The following is a 16,363-nucleotide window of genomic DNA, read 5'->3' as shown; positions in this document are numbered from 1 at the left end:
GATAGTGATTCTCTTTTTTGGAAAGAGATCGTGCATATGCAGCCTTCATATACATTGAAGACTGTTACTGGTGCTATTAAATAATTTGAGCATTGCTGGGTGTGACCCAAAAAGCAAAAAAAAAAAAAAAAAAAAACCCAAAACTGATTGGACTGTAGTTTTTTTGTGGTTTTTTTTTTTTTTTTTTTTTTTTTTTGGTTTTTGGGCAACACCGGGCGATGCTTGGGGGACCATATGGAATGCTGGGAATCGAACCTGGGTTGGTCACATGCAAGGCAAATGCCCTACCCACTGTGCTATTGCTCCAGCCCCGGAATATGAAACTTTTTAAAATAAGTTTTACAGATCAGTTTTTTATAGTGATGAGTCAAAAAAGCCTATATTACCTAATCACTGTAAATGGAAACTAGTCATTTTGAGTAGATTTAAGTTAAGACAGTTATAGTTATGATGGTACTGTTTCTTTTGTTGCTTATATACATTTTGCCACTTGATAAGAGGTTGGATAATGTCATAAGTGTTTCCTTATGTAAAACTTGAATAAAAGTCCTAGTTAAATTCTTTGATTAAAGGGATGCCTTGCTTGTGGCCAACCCAGATTAAGTTGTGGCACTCCATATGGGACCCCCAAACCCACCAGGAGTAAACCCTGAGCATTGCGGGATGGGCCCCAAAACCAGAAAAAAACAAAAAATCCCTAATTTCTCTTACAGACTGAGGCTTAAAGATTATTTCACTTGAGGTTTATCTCTGCCTCTGCCCTTTTTCTAGTAGCTTATCCTTTTATATTATTGTTCATGTCATAAAATATTTTTAAATAGTAGAAATAGTCCTCTTATATGAAGCATCATGATAAGACTTAAGAAATATAATAATTACAAGTTGGTATGTAATATAGACTAAGGTCATCACAGGTAGGTCCACTGTTAATCTTTGTAATAGGAATCTTCAGAGTAGTTCCAGAATGACAGAATTTCTAAAGGAGTGACTTTGGTGTGCTACGTATTGCTTTGAGCTAGGCCAATGATCCTCATAATCTGTCGATGGGTCTCACCAGATGATTTGAACAGTGTTTTTCCAAAACCTTGCAAAGCAATAAAGCACATCTTTCCTTCAAAGTGGGGCTTGTCACATTTAAAGTCTATATAGTCTCACTTCTTTTCTGTTTTCCAATACAGTGAAAAACTTATGTGTGGTCTGGTTTACAGACTAGTCATTTTAGAAGATTGAACACTGGCATTTTTAGTCCTTATTAGAGAAATTACAGAGTTGTAGTCTTTGGATTATAGCATAAATGTTAAATAGTTATAAATTAGTGTTAGCCTCTGGGCCTGTTATTGCCATTTTCATCATTAAATTTTTAGTGATAATTTCTATTATTTGTGCCCTTTTGTGTCATACCACATATATGTATTTCACATATTTACTAACTATATATTGTGTCTTATTTTAGTGATAGGACAAGCAAGTAATTAAAAATTAGAAAGTCTCCCATATATACAATATTTTGTGGTTGTGAGAAATATTCAATAAGTAAAAGGATTATGTACATAGATTTTGATTTTTAATCCTAAATATATGAAATTCTTCAAACAGACTCCTTAAAAAGCAACAGTATGTTTAAAAAGCCTGATGAATTCTAAAAGATTTATACAGAAATAGTGATAAATGAGAGTGAAGAACTATTAAAATATAATATCTATATCTAAGTATAAATACCTCTTAGGGCATCTAATTTACTTAATTTCTTAGAGTGTTGGATATAATAAAATCTAGTAATTTATTTAATGACTCATACATTTAAATAACCTAGATAATGATAATAGTTCTTATTATAATTCTTACATTTAAGAATTATTATAATTCTTTTTTTTTTTTTTCTTTTTGGGTTACACCTGGCAACGCACAGGGGTTACTCCTGGCTCTGCACTCAGGAATTACCCCTGGCTGTGATCAGGGGACCATATGGAATGCTGGGATTTGAACCCGGGTCGGCCATGTGCAAGGCAAACACCCTACCCGCTGTGCTATCTCTCCAGCCCCAATAATTATTATAATTCTTAAATCAGGAAAATTTGCACCCTGTGACAATGCTATGTGCCCCAACTTAATATTTATGAAGTACATAAGATGGGCTTTGCTGTTCATTTAAATAAATGCAACTTAATGATTTTTATTCTTATAACTCATTATACACTTTATTCTTATTACTCTAACACATTATACATGAGAAAAGCATATTAGGAGAGTATTTTCCATATTACATTTCTTAAATGAGAGCATTGTATCAGAGTGTTTTGATTGTCATATCCTTGATGAATAAGTTTTGTATTAAATCCTATAGAAACTTAATCTTCACAATACAAGAGGCCATGAAATATAATCAGTCTTGTCTGTTTCAGTTCTTAACTTCATAAGACCTCTTGATCTTTAAAAGAAAAAAAATCCAAAACTATGACAACTGACTAATGCATTTAAAACTTTTTGTTTTGTTCTAGAGATTTGTAGCTTTTTGTCCTTGGATTCAAAAAACAAAACACTTTCATAAGTTCAAAAACAAGTGTTATAGTCTGCTCTTCATTGTACTTTTGTTAATATACTGACAGCTTTTCTTTTTTTAAATGAGTTGTTTTAATACCTCCTGAAATTAAGAATTTCCTGCTTATTCAAGAAATAGTCTTATCTTTGTTGTATCGTACTTTCACAATTGATTCAATCCAGAATGACTACTTCATTTATTTTGGCCTTTGATGGACTCATACCTGATTTGGTAGCTACCTACATTGCTGATCTTATAGTGTATAGCTTTTTTTAATACTAAGGCCAGCACAGCTTTATTCCTTCAGAATTTGTTAAATTGGGAATGTAAGTAGTAAAAATTACCTGATGATAGTTGTATAAATACACTGTACACAAAGCTAGGAAGATGACTCAGTCATTTAGGTGCATTCCTCACATCCAAAGGTAGCCCTGATTTAAATCTGCTCAACTCCTCTGGGTGTATCCCTGTTAGCAGCAGCACTGGTTACCTGAACAGCACTGCATCACCTGTCTCCTTTTCCCCCAACATTAACTGCCTGACTGGGTTGACCAGGTATCGCTGGTGATGGTCCATGGGTCCCCTGAATAAGATTTGGACCTTCTCACTCCACCCAAAATACACATTTATTTAAATTAACACAGTATGCTCAAAAGCACTAAATTGTGTACATCCCTCTTAGAAAAGGTTAAATTTTATGATAAGATTCAATAAAGATCTTTTTTTTATTAAATGACATAATTCTTGGAAAAGACTGATTTCATTGCAGTACCACTGTATCACTGTCATCCCATCGATCATCGATTTTCTCGAGCAGGAGACAGTAACATCTCTATTCGTTCTAGCCCTGAGTTGTTTTCTTTTAATTTCTATTTTTTAATTAGTCACGGTGAAGGTACAGTTACAGATTTACATATTTTCGTGCTTATGTTTGCCTCACAGTGTTCGTGAGCCCATCCCTCCACCAGTGTCCATTCTCCACCACCAATGAAGCCAGTATCTCTTCCACCCACCAATCCCATTCCCCCCCACCCCACCCCACTTCTGTGGCAGGGCATTCCATTTTGTTCTCTCTCTCCTTTTAGGTGTTGTGGTTTGCAATAGGGGTTTTGAGTGGCCATCCTGTTCAGTCTCTAGTCTACTTTCAGCATGTATCTCCCTTCCCGTGCGGGCTCTCCAGTCACATTTTACTTTACCCTTCTCTATCTGGGCTGCCTTTCCCACAGCATGTGAGGCCAGCTTCCAAGCCATGGAGCCAACCTCCTATTATTATATACTACTATTCTTGTGTGTTAGTCTCCTACTCTGTTATTTTATATTCCACAGATGAGTGCAATCTTTCTATGTCTGTCCCTCTCTTTCTGACTCATTTCACTTAGCATGATACTTTCTATGTTGATCCACTTGTATGCAAAGTTCATGACTTCATCTTTTCTAATAGCTGCATAGTATTTCATTGTATAGATGTACCAAAGTTTCTTTAGCCAGTCATCTGTTCTCGGGCACTCAGGTTTTTTCCAGATTCTGGCTATTGTAAACAGTGCTGCGAAGAACATATAAGTGCAGATGTCATTTAGACTATACTTTTTTGCTTCTCAAGGATATATTCCCAGAAGTGGTATTGCTGGATCAAATTGGAACTCATTACCTAATTTTGAGGAGTGTCCATATTGTTTTCCAAAGGTAGCCCTGAGATTTTAGCAGCCTGTCTTTATTCATTCTTCTCAGTGGTGCCGCATTGGAGGCTCTTTCAGGGTAAAGGGAATGAGATGCATTATTGTCACTGTATTTGGCTTATCGAAATTGCCACAAAAGAGCTTGCCAGGCTCTGCCGTACGGGCAGGATGCTCTTAGTACCTTGCCAGATTCTCTGAGAGGGAGAACTAGGCTATACAATTGCAGTTATTTATTTATTTGTTTGTTTGCTTATTTAGGTAGTACCATGTAGTTTCTTTTAAAAAGTACATTAGAGGGGCTGGCGCAATAGCACAGCGGGTAGGGCGTTCGCCTTGCACGAGGCCGACCCGGGTTCAATTCCCAGCATCCCATATGGTCCCCTGAGCACTGCCAGGGGTAATTTCTGAGTGCAGAGCCAGGAGTGAGTGATCCCTGTGCATTGCCAGGTGTGACCCAGAAAGCAAAAAAAATAAAAAATAAATAAAATAAATAAAAAGTACATTAGATAGGGTAGAAATCAGCTCTTGGGGTTAACTAAAACTAAGTTGTGAGTAAACAATGAACAGGTCATGACTTTGTAATGCATTTTGGTTTGACTTGTTAATATTTTGAATTTAGCAAAAGATTGCAATATAGATGTTATTTAAGCATCACACTACCTGCCAGATTATTAACAAAAGTATAACATTTAACCTTAAAATTTCTATTTCATTGTATGATCCCATTATAGATACATATATATCTATATATGCACACAGCTTTGGGTAGACTTTATTGATCTAAATATTTAATAGGATATTCCATAAAAATCTAATATTCTATAAAATTCCGGCCACTAGTACATAATTACTTGGTTAATAAAATTTGTATTTTATAAATACAGATAACTTCATTTCAGATCATTGGGATAAAAATTGCAAAAAATACTTGAATTCCTACAAATTGAGCATATTTTTATTGTCACTGTCACTGTTATCCTGTTGCTCATCGATTTGCTTGAGTGGGTACCCGTAATGTCTCCTTTTTTTTGAGACTTGTTACTGTTTTTGGCATATTGAATACACCATGGGTAGCTTGCCAGGCTCTCCATGAGGGGCGGAGGAATCGAACCCGGGTCAGCCGCAAACGCCCTACTGCTGTGCTATCGCTATAGCTAGTAGGAATGAATTATAAACATAGATGAAGAAGAATTTGGGTTGGTATTACATCAGATTGCTATTCTCTTTTTATTTTTTTAAGATTCTCCAGAATGAGCAACTAGATGAAATATCTCCCTTGAGTAATGAGGAGGTTTCAGCAGTTAGCCAAGCATGGTTTACAACTAAAGAAGATAAAGATTCTTTGACTAATAAAGGTAAGATGTAAAGTGAATTTTAGCTGGGGGAAAAAATGTAGGTAAAAGAGGATATGCAGTCATCAGGATTTTGAATAGGATCTTAATTGTGGTGGAGTGGTTTCAATAACTTGTTTTTATAATGAAACCTGTCTCTGAATGAGAGCATAAAACCAATATCTATGTGTTTTTAAGTAATCATTTTTGTGATATGCAATAGATTCCATCTTGTTAATTTTCTAATTGGCATTGTGGTAGCATTAAACAAACACTGTAGTTACACCCCAGTGGAGTTAAAAATAAAACCTTTCCAGAGCTAAGTGGCTTGGAAACAGTTTTTTAGTGCTCTGTGCTCCTTAGGACTTGGAAGCTGCTACAAGAAGGTAGGAATTTTGTGTATATGCCACTCTAAAATTAGGAAAGGAAAGTAATTTGCTTTCAGCCTAGACAAAGTAAAGACTCATTTAGATATACTGTGTTTATAATGTTGTGATATTTGTGTATGCTTCATTTACCTATAATCTTTTGTGAACTTGCTTTTGCCAGTGACAATTATTTTTCATTAGAGAAAAATTTTGAGTTCTTTTTTCAGTATGTACAAGTCTTTTTTGGCAGCCCTGATTTGCTGAATGGTAAAAAGAAGTAGCTGAAAGTTGTATTTTTTAATCTTTCACTTATCTTTATTTTAATAGGGTCATGTATTCTTTAAAATCTATAGGTTAGGCTGGCAGAGGTTACCTGGTACAACAGGTAAGGCACTTGACCTTGTAGGTGGTTAATCCAGCTTTGATCCCTGACATCCCATATGGTCTCCTGAACTTTGCCAGGAGTGATCATTAGTACAGAGCTCAAAGTAAGTCCTGAGCACCACTGGGTGTGGCTCCAAAATAACAACAGCAACAACAAAAAGGAAAAAAGACTCGAGAGTATAAAAGCAAGTTTACCCACCCCCCAAAATAAATAAAAACTAGAGGTCCTAGGGGCCAGAGAGAGTGCAGTGGGTAAGATGTTTTGCCTCCTTTGCCAGATGATCTGCATTCAGTGTTCAATTGCTGGCAGCCCATCTTGGTCCCTTCGCCCCACCAGAACTGGTCTCTTAAGTGCAGAGCCAGGAGCAAGCCCTTAGCACCATGGGTGTGGTCCACAAAACAAAACCAGCAACAACAAAAAGGCAAAAAGATCTCAAGGGTATAAAAGCAAGTTTACTTCTGGGTTATTTAGATTACAGATATATCAGAAATTAAATTAGCTGCATTTCATTCCTAAAGATAATTTTATCACAAAACAAATTCTTAGTACTGTATTTTTTTGCTATAGGGAAATAACATTTTCCATAACATCACTTATTTTTTTTAAAGGACATAAGTGGAAGCAAGGAATGTGGTCAAAGGAAGAAATTGATATTTTGATGAACAATATTGAACGCTATCTGAAGGTATTTAATGACACTTTATTTTGTTTCAGTAATGTTTTTCATTGCCAAGTTCAAAAGTAATCAAAGCAGAATATTGTATATACTCATTAGAAGTCTTTTAGTAATTTTTCATAACAGATGACTAATATGCTATTTACTAGTAATTCTAAGATGCATGTTAAGTTTTTTTATATTATTGGTTCGCATAGCAATACTGCTTTAGCTAACACCTGAAATTTAAGACAGATACATTAGTACCCTCAGAACTGTAAAGCCATCAGGGCTGGAGCAATAGCACAGCGGGTAGGGCGTTCGCCTTGCACGTCCCCAACCCGGGTTCAAATCCCAGCATCCCATATGGTCCTCTGAGCACCGCCAGGAGTAATTCCTGAGTGCAGAGCCAGGAGTAACCCCTGTGCATCGCCGGATGTGACCCAAAAAGCAAAAAAAAAAAAAAAGAATTGTAAAGCCATCTTTTTTTAAGAAGACCATAATAAGTGTAAGTAAGTGAATTTTTATTGTCTAGAACAGTGTTCCACAGTGACTGATTCCCTACCCCAGGGGAGATGATTGCCTCTCTTGCAATTGGTAATCACATTCTGTTAGATTAAATAAGGAAATAAGATGGAGAGGCGTCCTTCTCCCCCACCACCACCATTTGTTTTCTCTGAAAGTGGTGTGATCAAATAGGCCAAATAAGTTTAGAAATCTTTAATTTAAAGCCTAAGGTAATCTTTGAGTGGATTTATGACATCCCTTTTCTGATCATATTAAGATTTTTCTTGTTTTTTCTTTAACAAACATGAATAAGTTTGTTGTCCTTATTTACCCTTTCATAGAACAGCTTTTACTATCATTGATCTTATTTCTGTTCCATTTATTTTCACTCCAATGCCTACATTATACTGATCTTAGATTTCATTGTTCTGTTTGAAATTTCTTAATATGCACCTATATTTTTTACTTGTGCAGTTTCTTGTTTCCTGGTGTAAGGCTGCACTGCTGTGAACTTCCCTTTTAGCATTGCTTTAGCTCTGTCCCATATATTGTTAGTTTTTCTTCTTGTTTATTTCTAGTAAACGTATTTCCTCTTTGATTCCCTCATTAATCTTATAATGCTCAATAGCATGTTGTTCAGTCTCCAACTGATGATGGAGGGCTTTGTTGTTACTTAGACTTTTTTCCTTGTAGTTCATTTCTAGTATTTTACATAGTTATAACCGAAAAGGATCTTCATATGACTTAAATCTTCAGGACTTTATTTAACACTTACTTAGTATCTCTACATTCATTCTCTCCTTTCGCTTCATATTCTTTAATAAAAAAGAAAACATTTTATGTATTTTGACATACTTCACTACTTTCAGAGTGATAAAGATCTTTCACACCAAACTAATATTTTAAGACCCAGAGAAATACCAGAGGGTTAGAGAGATAGTAGAGCGGGTAAGATGCCTGCTTTGATGTGACTGACCCTGATTTGATCCCTGGCACAGCATATGGCCCCCTTAGCACCATCAGGAATGATACGTGGAGTAAGACCTGAGCAATGCTAGATGTGCACAAATACGGGGGAGCGGGGGGTGTTTTTTAGTAACAGGTTATATAAAATAGGAAGTTCTTTTGGATTTTTTTACTAGAAAAGCATCTATACATGCATCTATCCAAAGGAATTAGACATCTTTATTTTATCTTAGCTTTTTATTGAAGAACATTATGCAGCTCTTCATTGTAGTTTCTCTTTTTTTTTGGGGTCACACCCAGCAATGCTCAGGGGTTACTCCTGGCTTTGCACTCAGGAATTACTCCTGGCGGTGCTTGGGGGACCATATGGGATGCCGAGGATCGAACCCGGGTCGGCCTCTTGCAAGGCGAACGCCCTACCCGCTGTGCTATCGCTCCGGCCCCTGTAGTTTCTCTTAACCTCCTTCAGTTTTGTTTTTCTCCATAAGGGACTTCTAACTTCCTAACTTATCTTAAGAATTCAAATGCTTTTCATTTGATGTTATTATAAATGAGAACCTTTTCTAAGTTTATAAACTTTGTACAGGAACATCAATAATATGTATTGACTTTATAATCTAAGTTCTTGCTAAATGTATTCTTTAAAACCAATGTTACTAGTTTTTCAGTTCCTATATTTACCTTATTAGATTAGCAGCAAATCCTAACATACAAGAGTTTTGTTAATGTGAATGTTAAATTTTATAAATATTCTTTTCACGTATATTGAGATTTTATATTTTTAGACATAAATCTACACATATGTTTAATCACCACAAAGCTATATTCCTGAAATAAGGTCAACTGTATTTCTACACATTTATGTGCAGTACTGAATTTAAGTAGACTATTATAAGGGTACCAGGAAATCGATGGTAATGAACAGCTTGGCCTAAAAATTCTTCTCTCGAAATTTCCTGACTTTGCTAATGAAATTATGCTAACCTGATAGAATGAACAAGCAAATCACAAACACCCACAGTTCTTTTTGGGGGATGGAGGAGTAGGTAAAAAGTGGTTTGACCCACACCTAACAGTGCTCAGGAATTACTCCTGACTTGGAACACACATACCACACAGAGGCCTATATATGGTGCCAAGAATCAAACCAGGGTCAGGCAGCCATAGCGATTGTAAATAGGTAGGGTGTTTACCTTGCATATGGCTAACTTGGGTTCTATCCTCAGTGTCCCATATGGTCACCCAAGCACAAAAAGGAGTGTAGAGCTAGAAGTAACCCTTGAGCATAGCAAGGTGTCCCCCCCCCAAAAAAAAAAGCAAACAAAAAGAACTGAACCTGGGTCAGAGATGTATAAGGCATATGTCTTAGTCCTTATTCTATCTTTCCTGCCATACTTTTTCCTTTGTTTTAGAGTAATTTAAAAACTCTCTTAGCTGATAGTAGGATTTACTTGTAAACTCATCTAGAGTAGGTATTTTCATTTTGGAAATGAAAATTATCAGTAACTAATGAAGTCTTCTTATTGTTCAGAACATATTAGACTATGTATATCAAACTTACCTGGGTTATTCAAGTTAATTTTACTATGTAAATTTTCAAATTTGTTGCCATCAAATTTTAATAATTTTCAGATCTAATCTCTAGCATTATATATTCTTGTTTCTAATATTTTGTCTTTTTAAAAAACTAGTTTTTGCCATCTTTCCATATTTTATTACTCTGAATGGATTTTTTCAAAAACCATTGCTAAAAGTTTTATTTTATTTTTGATTCTTTTATTTATTTTATTCCTTCAACTGTATTTAAAGTCCTTACAGTTTAAAAACTGATAAAACGATTTTATTGAATAGTTCATTTTTGAAACATTAAAATATTACTTTATGTCCTTATAACATTTTAAAGTTTATATTTGATTTCTTAAGTAGCACTGATCTTTAACATTAAAAAAAAAAACTTTTAAAAAAGCATAGTATATCCATGTGCATTTTGTTAGAATTCCCTAAATTAAATGTAACCCATTTAGGCACGCGGAATAAAAGATGCTACAGAAATCATCTTTGAGATGTCAAAAGACGAAAGAAAAGATTTCTACAGGACTATAGCATGGGGTCTGAACCGGCCTTTGTTTGCAGTTTATAGAAGAGTGCTTCGCATGTATGATGACAGAAACCATGTGGGAAAGTATGAAAACTTGTAATACTGCATGTTTTCATTTGATTAGGAGAACATAATGCCAGAGGTATCATAGAGAGTAAAGATGTGGGAAGTGTAAAAAGAACTTTGTAGGTTATTATTCTGTAATATTTTTTTGGTTCCTTGGTTGGGGGGACGGGGGGTGTTGGGGACACACACGTCAGTGCTTAGGGATTTTACTCCTGGTGGTGCCAGGGATTGAACGTGGGTCAGCTACATACAAGGAAATGCCTTATAGGCTGTACTGTAGCTTTTGCCCTGCTCTTAATTTTTATAGTATATAATTTCCTAAATCAGTGTCTTTTTAAGTCAAAAACGGAAGTAAATTTCCAGAGCCAATGCATGGATTTTTTATTAGAGATAACATAAGAAACCATCATACTTCAGTTACTGTATTATTGACATTTTTATTTCTCTTTAAGAATTTTAGGAAACAATAATACAGCTTACAAGATGCTGCTTTTTAAGATGAATATTGTGGGCTGGAGTAATAGCACAGCGGGTAGGGCATTTGCCTTGCACGAGGCCGGGTACCCGGTTTGGATTCCCAGCATCCCATATGGTCCTCCGAGTGCAGAGCCAGGAGCAACCCCTTAGCATCACTGGGTGTGACCCCAAAAGAAAAAAAGAGTATTGCATTGACTGCTTACTAAGTACTTTTTTATTTAAAAAATAATGTTCCTACACATCAGAACTAAAATGTCACATAGCTATTCACGCAAATACAGCAGTTTTTTTATTCAGTGCCATGTGAAAAATTTTTGTAGAATTTTCTTTTAATAACTGATTTATCTTTCATAAGCCTTTCAAAATAGCTGTATTAGCATGAGTAAAGAAAGAATTAAGCAGCACAGAAGTAAAAGGGTGTCTGAAATACTGAAATTTCCTAGGGAAAACTGCACAGTACTCAATTTTATTAGTGCTATAAAAGTTGTTTTTATGTAAATAAATAGAATCATTGATTTTAAGATGAAACTACTCTTAAATCAATTACTTTAAGTTTTTGGGGGGGCATTCTTTGTTTTAACTCATTTTTTTTCCCCCAATTTCTAGATACACACCTGAAGAAATTGAAAGGCTCAAGGAGTAAGTTGTTTTTTTGTATTTTGGGGGCATTTTTCCCATTAATCCTGATAGTTTGGTTTTTGTATGGTTTTGATTTTTAAGTTTCACTTTGAATATGTCAAGATTTTTGGTAGACTGATATAATTTTACCTATTATGTATGACTCACCATTAAATGAGGTTTATACCTGCACAAGAGTACCATGCCCATAAATTTAATCATCTCCTGGTGCCAGGCACAAAACAAATAACTTTATGAAGGTCTTAGGAGAGATTAAATGGCAATTTTTGTGGTGAATACTAAATTTGTGAATTTAAACACCACAAAATACCATGGTTGTGCTACATGACTTCAGTTGAATAATTTATAGACCTGTTCTGATGAATCAACTTTATAAAGGCTGTTTAGCAGGAAAAAAATCCTAACTTCGTTGAGTTACGACTTTCATAAAGTATGGGTAGATGAGTTAGTTGTATGGACCACAAAAAATAATTGAAACTTGATGTTTATGATAAGAACCTAGGAAACTTTTTCAGATAACTGAGAAGAACTTATTAGGAATACTCAAAAGGGAGAAATCTGGGGTTTGCCTGGGAGATTGTATCAGTAACCTGAGGGGAAATTTGGTCTTTTTGAATACATATCCAAGTTACTTATTTCTTCTCTGACCCAGGAAAAAGGCAATTGCTGCCTGTTTTTTTTCACCCACAGACAACTGTGGATCCCCCCAAAAGGCCACACTTTCAAACTTTGGCTCTCAAAGTATTGCTGCCCACAACTTCCAAACCAGTCAAATGGGAAGAAGAAGAATGAAGAATAAATGATGAAATTAAAAGGGAGAAAACAGTTGAACCAAATGCTGATTGGCAGACTCTTGTTTTAGGCTCCGGATAAAGCATGGCAATGACTGGGCAACAATAGGGGCGGCGCTAGGAAGAAGTGCATCTTCCGTCAAAGATCGGTGCAGACTGATGAAGGATACTTGCAACACAGGTACTGTGACTGCAACTGATAGCCTTTTTTTGTAAGTGCAGATTTATATTCTAGTCTTATTCTTTATGCTTAATCAACTCAATAGTTTGTAACTTAGATTTTGTGCTTGTGTTTAAGGTAACATTGTTCACATAGATCACTGTATCACTGTTATCCCATTGCTCATCGATTTGTTCGGGCAGGCACCAGTAACGTCTCCATTGTGAGACTTGTTACTATTTTTGGCATATTGAATATGCCACGGGTAGCTTGCCAGGCTCTGTGCAGGCGGGATTCTCTCAGTAGCTTGCCAGGCTCTCCAAGAGGGGCGGAGGAATTGAACCCAGTCGACGGTGTGCAAGGCAAACGCCCTACCCGCTGTGCTATCATGCCAGCTCGTTCACATAGATACAACCTCGATTTCAAATAATTTCTTACTAGCACATTTGTTTTGTGATAACTCAAAAGTATTGCTGTTGGGAAAGTATTGCTAACTACATTTCTGCATTTATTTCTGAAAAACACACATACGTGAAGTAATTTAAAATTAAGCCCATGTAACTATTGAGCTTAGGTTAATAATAGTTCACAAAGTAACTGACAAAAACCTTATATATATATGTTGCTTATTTCAAACTCATGAGTATATTTTTCTATTGGGGAAAAAATGTGCGTTTCACTTGCTAGGCCAAAACTCAAATGTTTAGCTCTTAACATTTAGCTATGTACTAATGATAGTGTTAAACCTATCCTTGTGAGCAACACCACCTTTTAGGGTCTGTCATTGTCACTTACAGTGAAGTTATGAATAGATGAGTATCAGCCTCAATATTCTCTGAAAAATTCACAAAGTGTTCAATGTTTTACTCAGAGGAATAGTTGTCAAGTCAAACTATATACACACACATATACAGTGAGGATGTAGCTGTCACACAACACATACAGAATCAAAATATCTGCATAACTTTTCTGCCAGAATTATTGCCAACAATTCAGTGAGAACATAAATTTAACCATCTTTGCTACTCTGAAGCTTTAGGTTTAGGATGAGTGACATAGGTCCATCATGTAAGCTGCTATGAATAAAGAACCTCTTTTATTTGCATAATTTGGGGGGAAAAATGGTGCACCGTTCCCTAGCATGAGGGATCTGGCTTTTTCTTTTTCATGTGGTTATGTATTTTTCACAAAGTTCTCTCTAGTGTACCAAATATTTGTAAACGGAATAATCTGTGAGATAAGCACATCACCTTTATCAAATTTTCTGTTTTTAGTGGCTGGTAATAAAATGAAAACAGAAGTGAAAGATTTTTTTACAGGTTTTATTTTCCTTGTTTTTCTACTTCTAGCAAAATAACTGACAACAATGTTTGATGTTATTAATGGGTTCAAGGAAACTTGGAATAAAAATGTGCATGAGGGACCAGAGAAATAGTACCGTAGGTGGGATTCTTGCCTTTGATATACAGCCAATTGGGGGTTTAGCCCCAGCAACACATACGGTTTGTCCCAGAGTGATTTCAAAGCACAGAGCCAGGAATAAACCTTGAGCTCAGCTGGGTGACCCAGCCCTCCCCAAACACAACAACACACAGAATATGCACGAATATGCTATTTTACTGATACTCCATCACTGGATTTTGGAAAATTGGAAATGAGATGGTGTAAACCTAGTTTTTTTTTTAGTTTTACAAAATGTGTGGACGACATAAATATCATATTTGTTCCTCATTTATTCCTATTTAAAAAATGGACTTCTCCAGAGAAAATGTTATGTGGAGTTAAGCAAAAAAATGAGTTGAGTTGAAGAAATAGTACAGGGATTAATGTGTTTCCCTTGCATGTCACCAACCATGGTTCAGTCCCTAGCCCTAAGCTCCACCAGGAGTGGCCTAAAAACAAAAGAAGGGGAAAGTAACAGTTTCAAGTCAATTCTTGCCATTAGGAGCCTATATTTTCATTTGTTCTAAGAACCTTACTGTGCATGTATTTAAGTAGAAAATGTAGCTGTTTTCCCTAAATTTCATTCAGAAATTTAGTGCTGCTGTGTATCTCCATTCTGTTCTTAGAAATGTAGACCTGAAGTTCATGTCAAAAAGGAGGTAGTAGTTGTAGTAGTCTGGATGATTTCCTTCTTTCAGGAAAATGGACAGAAGAAGAAGAAAAAAGACTTGCAGAAGTGGTTCATGAATTGACAAGCACTGAACCGGGTGACATAGTCACGCAGGGTGTGTCCTGGGCAGCTGTGGCAGAACGAGTGGGTACCCGCTCAGAAAAGCAGTGTCGCTCTAAATGGCTAAACTACCTAAACTGGAAACAGAGTGGAGGTACTGAATGGACCAAGGAAGATGAAATTAATCTCATCCTCAGGTTTGTGTCTTTGGTATTTTGGTGACAAAAGTTCTTCAGTTGCAGTATCTTAATTTTCGTCTTTGAATTTCCCTTGATGCCAAGTAACTAAAAAGTATTCTTTCCAATCAGTCACTGTGTAAAATCCTAAGTATTTCATATTGAGTGGTTTTTTTTCCTTCTTTTGTTTGTTCCTTTTCAGTGGAGTTAGTGCTCATGCAGAGTACCAGATTGAAGGCATGGAGACTGACGTCCACTCTATCCACAGAACAGGTATGGCACAGGCAGCGGCAGTGTAGCTTTTCCACTGTCCCATCCATGTGCCTCAGCCCTAGCTGAAGGGAAGCACTTGATGGTAAAAGGGCTGCTCAGTCTCCATGCCCTTCTGTCTTGGGCTACTGTGCTAAGAATGCCAAGAAAGAGGCCTTTTCTATAAACTCATTTTCAGAGTGGGCCATATCATACATAACCAAAAATGGCTTTAAGATAATCTTCAACTTTTAAAAGTAGTTTAACCTTGAAAGTTCAGTGACTCGATTATATAAAAATAATGCAGTAAGGAAACATTTAAGACATTCTGAGCAATAGAAGCTGTTCATTGTGTCTACTCCCAACTAAAAGTGAAAGTCATGATGGTAGTAAAAACTGGAAAGCAAACAGTTAAATCCTAGTATAAGTAGCTATACTAGTTAATTGGTTGGGGCATTTGGGTTTCTAATAAGGTATTTTATATTTGGTCAGTTTAACATTGGAGTGTTTCAAAATATATTTTCTAATAATTAGTTACAGATATCTGTATCTCACAAATGGAAAAACTCTAACCCATAGAATAACTTAGAACTCTCTCTAAAACATGGTAGAATAGTGTTTTAGAATACAGCAAATCTTTTCTTATCCTTTTCTAACCTTTACCTGTTTCTTCCTTTTCTTTGCAGAACTTCATCTGGTTCAGTTACAGTTCAATCTTTTAGTTGTATCTTTAGCAAAAAGACTTCTGCTAGTTTTATTTTATAATACTTAGTTTTCAAAGCTCATCTGCAACTCTTGGGATCCTTTCCTATGCAGTTTGAGTTACATGACCTGTTGTTTGGTTTTTATTTTTGTCACTGCCATTGTGCATATTCAAAAGAGGGTCTTATGGAGAAATTAACATCTAATGATGCTTATTTTGCAATTTGCAGGATAGCAGAGCTTGAAGTAATTGATGAAAATGACATAAACTGGGATCTCTTAGCAGAGGGATGGAGCAGTGTCCGTTCACCCCAGTGGCTTCGGAGTAAATGGTGGACTATCAAAAGGCAAATTGCAAATCATAAGGATGTTTCATTTCCCGGTAATGTATTATTTTCTTAATAA

General features: G+C 35.9%; 1 protein-coding gene across 2 annotated transcripts in view; it reads left to right on the top strand.

Annotated features, from left to right (window-relative positions):
• Nucleotides 1-16,363, top strand: part of DMTF1 (cyclin D binding myb like transcription factor 1) — a 51,518-nt gene that overhangs the window by 23,267 nt on the left and 11,888 nt on the right. For both annotated transcript variants that reach the window (XM_055124763.1, XM_004602152.2), the window contains exons 6-12: nt 5,456-5,570; nt 6,908-6,984; nt 10,452-10,609; nt 11,675-11,707; nt 12,570-12,679; nt 14,800-15,028; nt 16,189-16,340. In XM_055124763.1, coding sequence (XP_054980738.1) covers nt 5,456-5,570; nt 6,908-6,984; nt 10,452-10,609; nt 11,675-11,707; nt 12,570-12,679; nt 14,800-15,028; nt 16,189-16,340 — 874 coding nt within the window. The remainder of the gene's footprint in view (nt 1-5,455; nt 5,571-6,907; nt 6,985-10,451; nt 10,610-11,674; nt 11,708-12,569; nt 12,680-14,799; nt 15,029-16,188; nt 16,341-16,363) is intronic.

The sequence above is a fragment of the Sorex araneus genome, chromosome 1 (genome assembly GCF_027595985.1).
Source record: "Sorex araneus isolate mSorAra2 chromosome 1, mSorAra2.pri, whole genome shotgun sequence".
Taxonomy (NCBI): Eukaryota; Metazoa; Chordata; class Mammalia; order Eulipotyphla; family Soricidae; genus Sorex; species Sorex araneus.
Note: the sequence above shows the minus strand (reverse complement) of the source record. Positions and strands in the feature narration are given on the sequence as shown.